At 39.8% G+C, this 15,389-nt stretch overlaps 1 protein-coding gene across 3 annotated transcripts in view; it reads left to right on the forward strand.

The window, feature by feature from the left end:
* TTN (titin) overlaps window positions 1–15,389 on the forward strand; it is a 269,746-nt gene that overhangs the window by 204,442 nt on the left and 49,915 nt on the right. For all 3 annotated transcript variants that reach the window (XM_032293067.1, XM_032293068.1, XM_032293069.1), the window contains 25 exons: window positions 75–356; window positions 458–757; window positions 843–1,136; window positions 1,229–4,195; window positions 4,344–4,664; window positions 4,762–5,046; window positions 5,144–5,443; window positions 5,765–6,067; window positions 6,465–6,740; window positions 6,843–7,142; window positions 7,227–7,529; window positions 7,913–8,212; window positions 8,579–8,866; window positions 9,227–9,523; window positions 9,619–9,921; window positions 10,023–10,328; window positions 11,193–11,480; window positions 11,571–11,861; window positions 11,952–12,239; window positions 12,406–12,993; window positions 13,084–13,188; window positions 13,614–13,811; window positions 13,903–14,199; window positions 14,296–14,883; window positions 14,975–15,277. In XM_032293067.1, the coding sequence (XP_032148958.1) occupies window positions 75–356; window positions 458–757; window positions 843–1,136; window positions 1,229–4,195; window positions 4,344–4,664; window positions 4,762–5,046; window positions 5,144–5,443; window positions 5,765–6,067; window positions 6,465–6,740; window positions 6,843–7,142; window positions 7,227–7,529; window positions 7,913–8,212; window positions 8,579–8,866; window positions 9,227–9,523; window positions 9,619–9,921; window positions 10,023–10,328; window positions 11,193–11,480; window positions 11,571–11,861; window positions 11,952–12,239; window positions 12,406–12,993; window positions 13,084–13,188; window positions 13,614–13,811; window positions 13,903–14,199; window positions 14,296–14,883; window positions 14,975–15,277 (10,371 nt within the window). The remainder of the gene's footprint in view (window positions 1–74; window positions 357–457; window positions 758–842; window positions 1,137–1,228; window positions 4,196–4,343; window positions 4,665–4,761; window positions 5,047–5,143; window positions 5,444–5,764; window positions 6,068–6,464; window positions 6,741–6,842; window positions 7,143–7,226; window positions 7,530–7,912; window positions 8,213–8,578; window positions 8,867–9,226; window positions 9,524–9,618; window positions 9,922–10,022; window positions 10,329–11,192; window positions 11,481–11,570; window positions 11,862–11,951; window positions 12,240–12,405; window positions 12,994–13,083; window positions 13,189–13,613; window positions 13,812–13,902; window positions 14,200–14,295; window positions 14,884–14,974; window positions 15,278–15,389) is intronic.

Genomic DNA, 15,389 nt, shown 5'->3' on the forward strand with positions numbered 1-15,389 from the left:
GTGTCTGATTGTATGTACTTAATTGTAATCTGCGTTATGGATTAAATCTGAATGTTCTGTTCTCTTTGTTCTAGAACCCCCTGAGTTGATTCTTGATGCCAACATGGCAAGAGAACAACACATTAAGGTTGGTGATACTCTAAGACTTAGTGCTGTCATCAAAGGAGTGCCATTCCCAAAAGTAACTTGGAAAAAAGAAGACAGAGAGGTTCCAACCAGAGCAAGAATTGATGTGACTCCAGTTGGTAGCAAGCTTGAAATTCGTAATGCTGCCCATGAAGACGGTGGAATTTACTCTTTAACAGTGGAGAATCCAGCTGGTTCAAAAACTGTCTCAGTAAAAGTACTTGTATTAGGTAAGAATCTCAATACTTATTCCATTAAAAATAAATTTTGATAATTTTGAGCTCTTATTTGGATAAAATTACTTATAAAACTGTTATTTAACACTTTTTAGATAAACCTGGGCCACCTAGAGATCTCGAAGTCAGTGAAATTAGGAAAGATTCTTGTTACCTTACTTGGAAAGAACCACTGGATGATGGTGGTTCAGTTATTACCAATTATGTGGTTGAGAGGAGAGATGTTGCCACCGCCCAGTGGTCACCTCTCTCAGCTACATCAAAGAAAAAGAGTCACTTGGCTAAACATCTGAATGAAGGCAACCAGTACCTCTTCAGAGTAGCTGCAGAGAACCAGTATGGACGTGGTCCTTTTGTTGAAACACCGAAACCTATCAAGGCTCTGGATCCTCTCCGTAAGTTGCTTTCTCTGAATACAAAACTACTGTTTGACTATCTTTAAGAATATTCTTTTTTCATCATAAATTCTTCTTTGAAAAGATCCCCCAGGGCCACCCAAGGACCTGCACCATGTAGATGTTGACAAGACTGAAGTCTCCCTCGTCTGGAACAAGCCAGATCGTGATGGTGGTTCTCCAATCACTGGATATTTGGTGGAATATCAAGAAGAAGGCACCCAAGACTGGATTAAATTTAAGACTGTGACAAACTTAGAGTGTGTTGTTACTGGATTACAACAAGGAAAGACCTATAGATTCCGTGTAAAAGCTGAAAATATTGTGGGTCTTGGTCTCCCGGACACAACAATCCCGATAGAATGTCAAGAAAAACTAGGTAATTTTTGGACTAGCAGTATTATCCTATTTTTTTTTAATTATTCATGTAGGTGAAGATCAAAATCTAATTTTTTCATGTTTGTTTTTCAGTGCCTCCATCCGTGGAGCTAGATGTGAAATTAATTGAAGGTCTTGTGGTAAAGGCTGGAACCACAGTCAGATTCCCTGCTATTATAAGAGGTGTGCCTGTTCCTACTGCAAAGTGGACAACTGATGGGAGTGAGATTAAAACAGATGAGCACTACACAGTTGAAACAGACAACTTCTCATCAGTACTTACCATTAAGAATTGCTTAAGGAGAGACACTGGGGAATATCAAATCACAGTTTCCAATGCAGCTGGTAGCAAAACAGTAGCTGTACATCTTACTGTTCTTGATGTTCCTGGGCCACCAACAGGTCCTATTAATATTCTGGATGTTACCCCTGAACACATGACTATCTCATGGCAGCCGCCTAAGGATGATGGAGGAACCCCTGTGATAAATTATATTGTTGAGAAACAAGATACAAGGAAAGACACTTGGGGTGTTGTCTCTTCAGGAAGCAGTAAGACAAAGCTGAAAATCCCACATCTGCAGAAAGGTTGTGAATACATTTTCCGAGTTAGAGCAGAGAATAAGATGGGTGTTGGTCCTCCCCTTGACTCCATACCCACTGTTGCTAAGCATAAATTTAGTCCTCCATCTCCTCCTGGTAAACCAGTGGTTACTGACATTACTGAAAATGCAGCAACAGTGTCTTGGACCCTGCCAAAATCTGATGGTGGCAGTCCAATAACTGGCTACTATGTGGAACGTCGTGAAATAACTGGAAAATGGGTGAGGGTCAACAAAACACCTATCGCTGACCTGAAGTTCAGAGTGACTGGTCTCTATGAAGGAAATACATATGAGTTTAGAGTTTTTGCTGAAAATCTTGCAGGACTAAGCAATCCATCCCCAAGTTCTGATCCAATAAAAGCTTGCCGGCCCATCAAACCACCTGGACCACCTATTAATCCTAAACTGAAAGACAAGAGCAGAGAAACAGCTGACTTGGTGTGGACAAAGCCTCTCAGTGATGGTGGTAGCCCCATTCTAGGATATGTAGTGGAATGTCAGAAACCTGGCACAGCACAATGGAGCAGGATTAATAAAGATGAACTCATTAGGCAATGTGCCTGTAGGGTGCCTGGACTAATTGAAGGAAATGAGTACAGATTCCGTATAAAGGCAGCTAATATTGTAGGAGAGGGTGAACCAAGAGAACTAGCAGAATCTGTGATTGCAAAAGATATCCTTCATCCTCCAGAAGTAGAACTTGATGTTACCTGTCGTGATGTTATTACCGTGAGAGTGGGCCAAACTATCCGCATTCTAGCTCGAGTCAAAGGCAGACCTGAACCAGACATAACTTGGACTAAGGAAGGCAAAGTATTGGTCCGAGAAAAGCGGGTGGACCTTATTCAGGATCTACCTCGTGTTGAGTTACAAATTAAAGAAGCCATTAGAGCTGATCATGGCAAGTACATCATCTCAGCTAAGAACAGCAGTGGACATGCCCAAGGTTCAGCCATCGTTAATGTCCTTGACAGACCTGGGCCTTGCCAGAATTTGAAGGTTACCAATGTAACCAAAGAGAACTGTACAATTTCTTGGGAAAATCCACTAGATAATGGTGGCTCAGAAATAACAAACTTCATAGTGGAATATCGCAAACCAAACCAGAAAGGCTGGTCAATTGTTGCTTCAGATGTCACTAAACGATTAATCAAGGCCAATCTTTTAGCCAACAATGAATACTATTTCCGAGTTTGTGCAGAGAATAAAGTAGGTGTTGGGCCAACCATTGAAACAAAAACTCCCATTCTGGCTATTAACCCTATTGACAGACCAGGTGAGCCTGAAAACCTTCACATTGCAGATAAAGGAAAGACATTTGTCTACCTAAAGTGGCGGAGGCCTGATTATGACGGTGGCAGTCCAAATCTGTCATATCATGTTGAGAGAAGGCTGAAGGGCTCTGATGACTGGGAAAGAGTGCATAAAGGAAGCATTAAAGAAACTCACTACATGGTTGACAGATGTGTTGAAAACCAGATTTATGAGTTCAGAGTGCAAACAAAGAATGAAGGTGGAGAAAGTGACTGGGTGAAGACAGAGGAAGTTGTTGTGAAAGAGGACTTACAAAAACCAGTACTTGAGCTGAAATTAAGTGGGGTCCTAACTGTCAAAGCAGGGGACACCATTAGGCTTGAGGCAGGGGTTAGAGGCAAACCATTCCCAGAAGTTTCATGGACCAAGGACAAAGATGCTACAGACTTAACAAGATCACCAAGGGTCAAGATTGATACCAGTGCTGATTCTTCTAAATTTTCTCTTACTAAAGCAAAGCGAAGTGATGGTGGTAAATATGTAGTTACAGCAACTAACACAGCTGGCAGTTTTGTAGCCTATGCCACTGTCAACGTTTTAGATAAGCCTGGTCCTGTGAGAAATCTGAAAATTGTTGATGTGTCCAGTGATAGGTGTACTGTTCGCTGGGATCCACCAGAAGATGATGGTGGCTGTGAAATCCAAAATTATATTCTAGAAAAATGTGAGACCAAGAGAATGGTTTGGTCTACCTATTCTGCGACTGTCTTGACGCCTGGTACTACAGTAACACGTCTCATAGAAGGAAATGAATACATTTTCAGAGTCCGTGCAGAAAATAAAATAGGCACAGGGCCTCCAACAGAAAGTAAACCAGTCATAGCAAAAACCAAGTATGATAAACCTGGTCGCCCTGATCCCCCAGAAGTCACTAAAGTAAGCAGAGAAGAGATGACTGTGGTTTGGAATCCACCTGAATATGATGGTGGAAAGTCTATAACAGGATACTTCTTGGAGAAAAAGGAAAAGCATTCAACACGATGGGTCCCTGTTAACAAGAGTGCGATCCCTGAGAGACGTATGAAAGTACAGAATCTCCTCCCAGACCATGAATATCAGTTCCGTGTCAAGGCAGAAAATGAAATTGGAATTGGAGAACCAAGCTTGCCATCAAGACCGGTGGTGGCAAAAGACCCCATAGGTAGGATGTCCTTGTTTTTTCTGATATTACATCAACTTTAGATTATCTATCTTTGATTAACTAAGAATAGACTATATAAAATTACACATTGAAGTATCAGTAGCAGTAGTTAACCATATGTATATTTATTCTTATATTTTATTTTCAGAGCCACCTGGTCCACCAACCAATTTCAAAGTGGTTGATACAACCAAACATTCCATAACTCTTGCATGGGGAAAACCAGTCTATGATGGTGGTGCACCAATAATTGGATATGTTGTGGAAATGAGACCAAAAATAGCAGATGCATCTCCTGATGAAGGCTGGAAACGGTGTAATGCTGCAGCACAGCTTGTACGCATGGAATTCACCGTTACCAGCTTGGATGAAAACCAGGAATATGAGTTCAGGGTGTGTGCCCAAAACCAAGTTGGTATTGGACGCCCTGCAGAGCTAAAGGAAGCTATCAAACCTAAAGAAATTCTAGGTACGTCCTTCCTTTAGTACTTGATTCATTCACACTTAATTTCTTATGACTTGCTCACATTCTGACAAATCAACTAATGACCTAAATGTCATTTCAGAACCTCCGGAGATTGAGTTGGATGCCAGCATGAGAAAACTGGTCACAGTGAGAGCAGGATGCCCTATTCGTCTCTTTGCCCTGGTGAGAGGACGACCAACCCCTAAAGTCACGTGGCGAAAAGTAGGCATTGATAATGTGGTCAGAAAAGGACAAGTTGATCTGCTTGACACAATGGCCTTCCTCGTCATCCCCAACTCTACCCGTGATGACTCAGGAAAATATTCCTTAACACTTGTGAACCCAGCAGGAGAAAAGGCTGTATTCGTAAATGTCAGAGTATTAGGTGGGTTACTAAAATGCTTCTCCCTTCCCCTTCAAAAATGAATTTGTTAATAGGATGCTGAGGAGACACATATATCTGATTTTATGATTCTTTACAGATACTCCTGGACCTGTGTCTGATTTGAAAGTCTCAGATGTCACCAAAACATCATGCCATGTGTCCTGGGCCCCTCCTGAAAATGATGGTGGCAGCCAAGTGACACATTATATTGTGGAGAAACGTGAGGCAGAGAGGAAGACATGGTCAACCGTTACCCCAGAGGTTAAGAAAACAAGCTTCCGAGTAACCAATCTTGTCCCTGGGAATGAGTATTACTTCAGAGTAACTGCTGTCAATGAATATGGCCCTGGCGTCCCAACAGATGTCCCCAAACCAGTACTTGCGTCAGATCCTCTAAGTAAGTATTATGTTTTCTTCCTCCTTTTAACTCCAGTCTCCTATTTAGCAAGGTCAAGATACTAATACCATTTTCATCCACTTCTGAAAGAGATTTCATTTGTAAAAATCCAAATAGCATAATAAATATCTATCTCACTCATTAAACACTTTTTTGATCTGTCTCATCTCTGTCTCATCTAGTATGTTTTACTTTTAATGTACTGAACTACAGGTTCTATATGCATTGGAGCAAATGGCATACTAAAACTCCTGTGTACGTTAATAAAGGGAAATTGATCAGGTTACCTAGGTAATTTTCTAAATTATATTTTTCTTCCAGGTGAGCCAGATCCCCCGAGGAAATTAGAGGTGACTGAAATGACAAAGAACAGTGCCACCTTAGCCTGGTTACCTCCCCTGCGTGATGGAGGTGCTAAAATCGATGGCTATATCATTAGTTACAGAGAAGATGAGCAGCCTGCAGATCGCTGGACAGAGTACTCAGTGGTAAAAGATCTCAGCCTTGTTGTTACTGGCCTAAAGGAAGGAAAGAAATACAAATTTAGAGTAGCGGCAAGAAATGCTGTTGGAGTCAGTTTGCCAAGAGAAGCTGAAGGAGTATACGAAGCCAAAGAACAACTGAGTAAGTAGTCGTTGCTTCATTTATATCATGTGATAGGTTTATTAGAATTTCTTTTATATGTAGGAATATAGTTCTAGAAATACTTAAAAAACAATAGAGAAGAGTGGCTTTCAAACATGTGGGTGGGCCACCAACACATAGTAAATAAACTTATACAAACACATATATAACTAAAAAACATTTCCTGAAACAATACACACCCATTGTCATGTGCACTCTTATGTTTTCTATCCTATTCTGTCTTTTAAAAAATATATTGGCTCTAATACAAGCATTAATTTGAACTCACATATTTAAGTTGTGGGTTGTAAGCCACAACTTAAACACCAGTAGAGTTCTCCACTAGAAGAAACTTAACCATCTCCCCAAAATTAAAATCTTTTAATTTTACTTTCAGTGCCACCAAAGATCCTTATGCCAGAGCAAATTACTATCAAAGCTGGGAAAAAACTCCGAATTGAAGCCCATGTATATGGAAAGCCTCATCCCACCTGTAAATGGAAAAAAGGAGAAGATGAAGTTGTCACATCCAGCCACCTGGCAGTGCATAAAGCAGAGAGCTCTTCAATTCTGATCATAAAAGATGTGACTAGGAAAGACAGTAGTTACTACAGCCTCACAGCAGAGAACAGTTCTGGGACAGACACTCAGAAAGTCAAAGTTATAGTCATGGGTAGGTTAAGTATTGGACAAATGGTCATCTAAATATGAAGCTCAGGAACATTTTACCAATCAGGTCTCAGTTCTTACATTTCTTTCCTCTTGGTTCATGCAGATGCCCCCGGCCCCCCTCAGCCTCCATTTGACATTTCTGATATAGACGCCGATGCTTGCTCCCTGTCATGGCACATCCCTCTGGAGGATGGAGGCAGTAACATCACCAATTACATAGTGGAGAAGTGTGATGTAAGCCGAGGTGACTGGGTCACGGCTCTAGCTTCAGTCACAAAAACTTCCTGCAGGGTTGGAAAGCTGATCCCAGGCCAGGAGTACATCTTCCGGGTCCGTGCTGAAAACCGATTTGGCATTTCAGAGCCTCTCACATCTCCAAAGATGCTTGCAGAGTTCCCATTTGGTATGTTTTTGTGAAAAAGGAAAAAGGTTGTTCTAGTCTGTTCCTTAACATAGAAACTGACATTTTCTTTGTCTTCATCCCCAGGTGTTCCTAGTGAACCAAAGAATGCACGAGTCACCAAAGTCAACAAAGACTGTATTTTTGTTGCATGGGACAGACCAGACAGTGATGGAGGGAGTCCCATTACTGGTTATCTGATTGAACGCAAGGAAAGAAACAGTTTGCTGTGGGTGAAAGCCAATGATACTCTTGTCCGGTCAACTGAATATCCTTGTGCTGGCCTAGTAGAAGGTCTTGAGTATTCATTCAGAATCTATGCCCTAAACAAAGCTGGATCCAGCCCACCCAGCAAACCCACAGAATATGTAACTGCAAGAATGCCAGTTGGTAAGTTGTTGTTGTTGTTGTTTAGTATTATGGAGGTTTTTGTTGTTGTTGTTTAGTATTAGGGAGGCCCATTTAATCTTGGAGTCTAAGATTTGGACTCCAAGATAAAGACAGTAGTAGAGATCTGAAGATTACTACTTCCATTTAAGAATATGTTCTATCTCTTAAAATGAAAATACATATTTAAAAAAAGAAAAGGACATAAAATTTTCCTTAAAGTATAGATCAGGACTCAAAAGTGCATACTAGTTGGACAATTATTAAAATGGGTAATTGTCATCCTGTTGAGCTTGTTACTTAGCAACAGGGATGATAATGTGAAATATGGAAGTTTAAACTTCTGCTAGTAAGATAAATGGTGAGTGTACCTCTTTTTGTTTTAGATCCTCCTGGGAAACCTGAAGTTATTGATGTCACCAAGAGTACTGTATCTCTAATCTGGGCTCGTCCAAAGCATGATGGAGGCAGTAAAATTATTGGCTATTTCGTGGAAGCTTGCAAACTTCCTGGTGATAAATGGGTACGGTGCAATACTGCACCTCACCAGATTCCCCAGGAAGAGTACACAGCTACTGGTCTAGAAGAGAATGCCCAGTATCAATTTAGAGCCATTGCCAGGACCGCAGTAAACATTAGCCCACCTTCTGAACCTTCTGATCCAGTGACTGTCCTTGCAGAAAATGGTAAGATTCTGCTGAGTATTATAGGCAAAGATGTAACAGCATTCATGATGATCATTTTTCCTAATTAAAAACTAAATATACACCTAAGGAAAAAAGTAAAAATAAAATGATACTTTGTGTATAGACACAACCATTGTGATTATGCAGAATCGTAATAACATGCAAAAATAAAAAGCAGGATACACAACTGTGAGAACTATATAATTTCAATAGTTATTTGAGAGTGTGATTATTGTTTATTAAAAATAAAAATAACATTAAAATTCCATTCTTGAAAGAGGCAGCATATGAATTTCCCACTGTTACTAATAAAGATTACATAATATGGCTTTGCATATAGTAAATCCTTTCACTTATTCGTTCCAGTCCCTCCCAGGATAGACCTGAGTGTGGCTATGAAATCTTTGCTTACTGTGAAAGCTGGAACTAATGTCTGCTTGGATGCTACTGTTTTTGGTAAACCAATGCCAACGGTTTCTTGGAAGAAAGATGGCACACTGCTAAAACCGGCAGAAGGCATAAAGATGGCCATGCAGCGGAATCTGTGCACCTTGGAGCTATTCAGTGTGAACCGGAAGGACTCAGGAGACTATACCATTACTGCTGAAAATTCAAGTGGTTCTAAATCAGCCACCATTAAGCTTAAAGTGTTAGGTAATTAATATACATCATTAGAATCACATATTTTACTTTGGTTAATGGAACGTAAATAGGATTTACAAAATAATGTGGGAAAAGAGATCCATATTCTGATGTATATTTCCTAAACATAGAATTATTCTTATCACAGAACCATGTTTTAGAGCTAAAAAGAGCATTAGAAATCACATATTTCAATTACCTAATTTTACAAATGAAGAAATTATGATTCTAAAAAATTAATTTCCTAGGTCATATAGGAAATTAATTGACAGTAGAAAGACTACAGCCCAGGTCTCCAGACCTCTACTCTATATTCATTCCCCATTCCACATATTTTAGTGAAAGACTTCACTCTTCTTCCTATTCTTTCAGATAAACCGGGTCCTCCAGCATCTGTTAAAATAAACAAAATGTATTCAGATCGTGCAATGCTATCTTGGGAACCACCTCTTGAAGATGGAGGCTCAGAAATTACCAACTATATTGTTGACAAACGTGAAACAAGCAGGCCCAACTGGGCTCAGGTCTCCGCAACTGTGCCTATCACTAGCTGCAGCGTGGAGAAACTTATAGAGGGCCATGAGTATCAGTTCCGTATTTGTGCTGAAAATAAATATGGAGTAGGCGATCCAGTCTTCACCGAACCAGCAATTGCCAAAAACCCATATGGTAGGAACATTTCCCGGTGGTTTTTTATTTTACTGTTTAAATATTACCTTGTAGCCTGGGAAATTAAAAATTAACTTTTCAATCAATTTCTGCAGACCCACCAGGACGCTGTGATCCTCCTGTTATTAGCAACATAACCAAAGATCACATGACAGTCAGCTGGAAGCCACCAGCAGATGATGGTGGCTCACCCATTACTGGCTATTTGCTTGAAAAGCGGGAAACCCAGGCAGTTAACTGGACTAAGGTCAACAGAAAACCTATTATAGAAAGAACATTAAAAGCAACAGGTCTTCAAGAAGGTACCGAATATGAGTTCCGTGTTACAGCTATAAATAAAGCTGGACCAGGCAAACCCAGTGATGCATCCAAGGCCGCTTATGCTCGAGACCCTCAGTGTAAGTTTTCATGAGTGAGTTCCTTATTCTGTGTTAACAGCAGCATTAAACACCCAGGAAGGAGTTTTTAATGAAAATTTCCTATCATTATTTATTCTCAGATCCTCCTGGCCCACCAGCTTTCCCTAAAGTATATGATACAACTCGTAGCTCCGTGAGTCTATCTTGGGGCAAGCCAGCCTATGATGGCGGCAGCCCTATCATTGGTTATCTCGTTGAAGTAAAACGGGCTGACTCTGATAACTGGGTGAGGTGCAATTTACCGCAAAATCTACAGAAAACCCGCTTCGAGGTTACTGGTCTGATGGAAGACACACAATATCAATTCCGTGTGTATGCCGTTAATAAGATTGGATACAGTGACCCCAGCGATGTGCCAGATAAACACTATCCCAAGGACATCTTAAGTAAGTATTACCAGGGGGAATACATAAGGCTTTTCTTATTAATCATATTCTAAGAGGGGGAATAGAATTCCCTTAGATAGATTAGTTTAATTTTGGAGTGCTTTTGAGGAGAGCTGGGCGGGTTCTTCACAGTATTGTAGATCAAGCAAATCAAATACAAATGATTTGTGGTTTTGAAAAGCTTTTCATATATATAAGAATTTCATGTCTTCAAAAGACATGGAATATGAGAATTTTATTGGAGTGTATGAATTTTATTTTGAGAATAAAGAGGCCTTTTAACTAAGTAGTGAGCTATTTATTATTATTATGGTTTTTGTTTTCCAATCCCCCATCTCCCTAAGTATGTGACTGGTGGGCTCTCCGTCTTAATCTCCCTTCTTCCTATTTCTTCTATTTGCTTATTCTCCATGATAATTTCCACTTTATTTGAATTACTTGATATTGTATGTCACCCTCAATGTACTTTTCTTCCTACCATGAAATAATAAAGAGAGCTAGAATATATGGCAGAATACTTTCATGGAATATAGAAAGGAAAAAACAAGAATGAAAGGGAGCCAAACATCAATTGTCTACTTTCCTTTAATATATGTAGTGTTTGAGGGTACATAAGACTCATGAAAGAGGAGGTACAGATCCTCCGGGGAAAACCTGGTTAAGCCTAAAGCATAGTGGAAGATGGAAAAATCAACAATTAGTACAGAATATAAAAATGGTTTTGAGAATTATATTAAGGAGGTTTTAAAGAACAAGAAATTGGCTCTAGAAAAGAAATGTATTTTGGGAGTGATAAGGCCAGTCCTTGGAAATACATTTGACTATTAAATTTTTATTTAATTTTCTTCACCCAAAATTAAACAGTTCCACCTGAGGGAGAACTTGATGCAGACTTAAGGAAGACACTCATATTACGTGCTGGAGTTACTATGAGACTATATGTACCAGTAAAAGGACGCCCACCTCCAAAGATTACTTGGTCTAAACCAAATGTCAATCTAAGAGACAGGATTGGACTGGACATAAAGTCAACTGACTTTGACACTTTCTTGCGCTGTGAAAATGTGAACAAATATGATGCAGGAAAATATATCTTGACCCTGGAGAACAGCTGTGGTAAAAAGGAATATACCATTGTTGTAAAAGTGCTTGGTAAGTCTATTTCAAAAAAGAATCATATATATATTTTAAAATAGTTTAGGTATTTTTTACATCTTCATTTCTTATTTACCCACTATCCAGATACTCCTGGGCCACCTGTCAATGTGACTGTTAAGGAAGTATCCAAAGACTCTGCTTATGTTACCTGGGAGCCTCCCATTATTGATGGTGGCAGCCCCATCATAAATTACGTGATACAAAAACGCGATGCAGAGAGGAAATCCTGGTCGACAGTGACAACTGAGTGCTCCAAAACAAGCTTCAGAGTATCTAATTTGGAGGAGGGAAAATCCTACTTCTTCCGAGTGTTTGCTGAAAATGAGTATGGCATTGGTGATCCTGGTGAAACTCGTGATGCTGTCAAAGCTTCCCGTAAGCAAATGAACCATCATCCCATCATTTTGAGTGACATCCTACCTTGGTTATCTGGGGCTTAGACTTATCATTTCTCCTTTGCTTTAGAAACTCCTGGACCAGTTGTGGACCTGAAAGTGACATCTATAACTAAGTCATCTTGTAGCATTGGCTGGAAAAAGCCTCATAGTGATGGTGGAAGTAGAATTACTGGATATGTAGTTGATTTCATGACTGAAGACAATAAGTGGCAAAGAGTTATGAAGTCCTTAAGCCAACAGTACTCCACAAAAGATTTGACCGAAGGGAAGGAATATACCTTCAGAGTGTGTGCTGAGAATGAAAATGGAGAAGGAACCCCAAGCGAAATCACTGTTGTGGCAAGGGATGATGTTGGTAAGTCTCTACCCACGTGTCTTTATTTTTCTTTTATTGTCATCGAAAGTGCACTCTTGTGTTCTACTCACTAGCTTATCTAAAAATTTGTTAAAAGCTAGAATGATCTGAAAAAATTAATTGCCTGGCCTTAAAAGTAACAGTAATTTTCACTACTATTTTACAGTGGCTCCTGATCTTGACTTAAAGGATCTACCTGATTTGTGCTACTTGGCTAAAGAAAACAGCAACTTCCGGCTTAAGATCCCCATAAAAGGCAAGCCAGCTCCATCAGTCTCCTGGAAGAAAGGGGAAGATCCTCTAGCAACTGACACTAGAGTCAGTGTTGAGTCATCTGCAGTTAACACAACTCTTATAGTATACGATTGCCAAAAATCTGATGCTGGAAAATACACAATCACACTGAAGAACATTGCTGGCACAAAGGAAGGAACTATCTCCATAAAGGTTGTTGGCAAGCCTGGCATCCCCACTGGACCAATAAAATTTGATGAAGTCACAGCAGAAGCCATGACCTTAAAGTGGGGTCCTCCAAAGGATGACGGAGGTTCTGAAATCACCAACTATATCCTAGAGAAAAGGGATTCTGTGAACAACAAGTGGGTGACGTGTGCCTCAGCTGTCCAGAAAACCACCTTTAGGGTAACCAGACTTCATGAGGGCATGGAATATACCTTCAGGGTCAGTGCCGAAAATAAATATGGTGTAGGGGAAGGCCTGAAATCGGAACCAATCGTTGCTAGACATCCATTTGGTAAGTGTCTTAAATTCAGAAGACATAAAGCAAAACGTGATTTTGAGGAGGCATCTTATCATAAATCTTTCATTATCTACTTTTTTCTAGATGTGCCTGATGCTCCCCCACCTCCCAATATTGTGGATGTCAGACATGATTCAGTATCTCTAACTTGGACTGACCCCAGGAAAACAGGTGGCTCTCCAATTACAGGTATTTTGTTCTTATCCTACAGCTTTTACATCAAGGTTCCTCACAAATATTTCCCTGAGAACAGTTGAATGTGTGCTTATTGATAACACTGTTTATATAGTCATGTGTTTTTCTTTCAGTACATATGGTTAATGTTTAATTTTATTGAAAATCTCCTAATGTAATAGTTAATAAAGTCTTCCTTAATTATAACATCTAGTTTGTAAGTTAAAATTGTTCACCAGAAAAGAAAACAACTATGCATATTCCAAGAGGAAAAGAATGGCACTATGCTTGGGTAATAAAAGTATAAACACTAGCAAGAATGATTACTTGTTCAATACATATGGATATATATAAATAATTTGGGCAACACATATATATTGTAAAATCAAGCTGCATTTACACTTTGTATGTGAATTGATATATCCCTGGGTCTTTTGTAGGGTATCATCTCGAGTTCAAGGAAAGAAACAGCCTTATGTGGAAGAGAGCTAACAAGACTCCAATAAGGATGAGAGACTTTAAAGTGACAGGATTAACTGAAGGTCTTGAATATGAATTCCGAGTTATGGCAATCAATTTAGCAGGTGTTGGCAAGCCAAGCCTACCATCAGAGCCTGTCGTGGCACTGGACCCGATTGGTAAGTCATTATGTGAAGAAAAACCCAGGTGCATTTTCTGCATGAAGAAAACATTGGTATTTGTTTGACTGGTTTTGTTTTTATGTTTTAGATCCTCCTGGAAAACCTGAGGTTATTAACGTAACAAGGAATTCAGTGACTCTCATTTGGACTGAACCTAAATATGATGGTGGTCATAAGATAACTGGATATATAGTGGAGAAGCGAGATCTGCCTTCTAAGTCTTGGATGAAAGCCAACCATGTTAATGTCCCAGAATGTGCCTTTACTGTAACTGACCTTGTTGAGGGTGGAAAATATGAATTCAGAATTAGAGCAAAGAATACAGCAGGTGCCATCAGTGCTCCATCAGAAAGTACGGGAACCATTATTTGCAAGGATGAATATGGTAGGTCTATTTTACTTTTTACATACTTTGTTTAAAAAAAAAAGGCAAATGAAGCCTCCTTCCTTTTCTGATTAAAATGTATTTTTTTCTTTGCAGAGGCACCAACAATTGTCCTTGATCCCACAGTAAAAGATGGGTTAACAATTAAAGCAGGGGATACCATTGTTTTGAATGCCATTAGCATTCTTGGCAAACCCCTTCCAAAATCAAGTTGGTCCAAGGCAGGAAAAGACATTAGACCATCAGATATCACTCAGATAACTACAACCCCAACATCTTCCATGCTTACTATCAAGTATGCCACTAGAAAAGATGCTGGTGAATACACCATCACTGCTACCAATCCTTTTGGCACGAAGGAGGAACATGTGAAGGTAACAGTCCTTGATGTACCTGGTCCCCCAGGTCCTATTGAAATCAGTAATGTTTCTGCTGAAAAAGCAACACTTACGTGGACACCTCCCTTGGAAGATGGTGGCTCACCAATTAAGTCCTATATTCTTGAAAAGAGAGAAACCAGTCGACTTTTGTGGACAGTAGTTGCTGAAGATATTCAGTCTTGTAGGCATGTGGCAACCAAACTTATCCAAGGCAACGAGTACATCTTCCGGGTCTCAGCTGTAAACCACTATGGCAAAGGAGAGCCTGTACAGTCTGAACCTGTCAAAATGGTAGACAGATTTGGTATGTAGAGCATGTGAGAGAACTAATATGGAAACATTTATAGCTGAGTTTAGGAAATCATGAATTTCTAATAAATTTCCTTGCTTTGCAGGTCCTCCCGGCCCTCCTGAAAAACCAGACGTATCAAATGTCACTAAGAACACTGCCACCGTCAGCTGGAAAAGACCAGCAGATGATGGTGGCAGCGAAATCACAGGATATCATATAGAAAGGAGAGAAAAGAAAAGCCTGCGATGGGTGAGAGCAATAAAAACGCCAGTTTCCGATCTCAGATGCAAAGTAACAGGACTGCAAGAAGGAAGCACCTATGAATTCCGTGTCAGTGCAGAAAACAGAGCAGGAATTGGCCCACCCAGTGAGGCTTCAAATTCTGTTCTAATGAAAGACGCAGCATGTTAGTATTTGTCTTTTTCAACACCACTCATTCCAGTGTGCCAATATTTTATCTTAATTATCCAAGAGCCACACTCTGAATATATACTTTTGTGTCTTTGTTTCTTTTTCAG

The sequence above is a fragment of the Sapajus apella genome, unplaced genomic scaffold (assembly GCF_009761245.1).
Source record: "Sapajus apella isolate SASKATOON/1434 unplaced genomic scaffold, GSC_monkey_1.0 scaffold28, whole genome shotgun sequence".
In the NCBI taxonomy this organism is placed as follows: domain Eukaryota; kingdom Metazoa; phylum Chordata; class Mammalia; order Primates; family Cebidae; genus Sapajus; species Sapajus apella.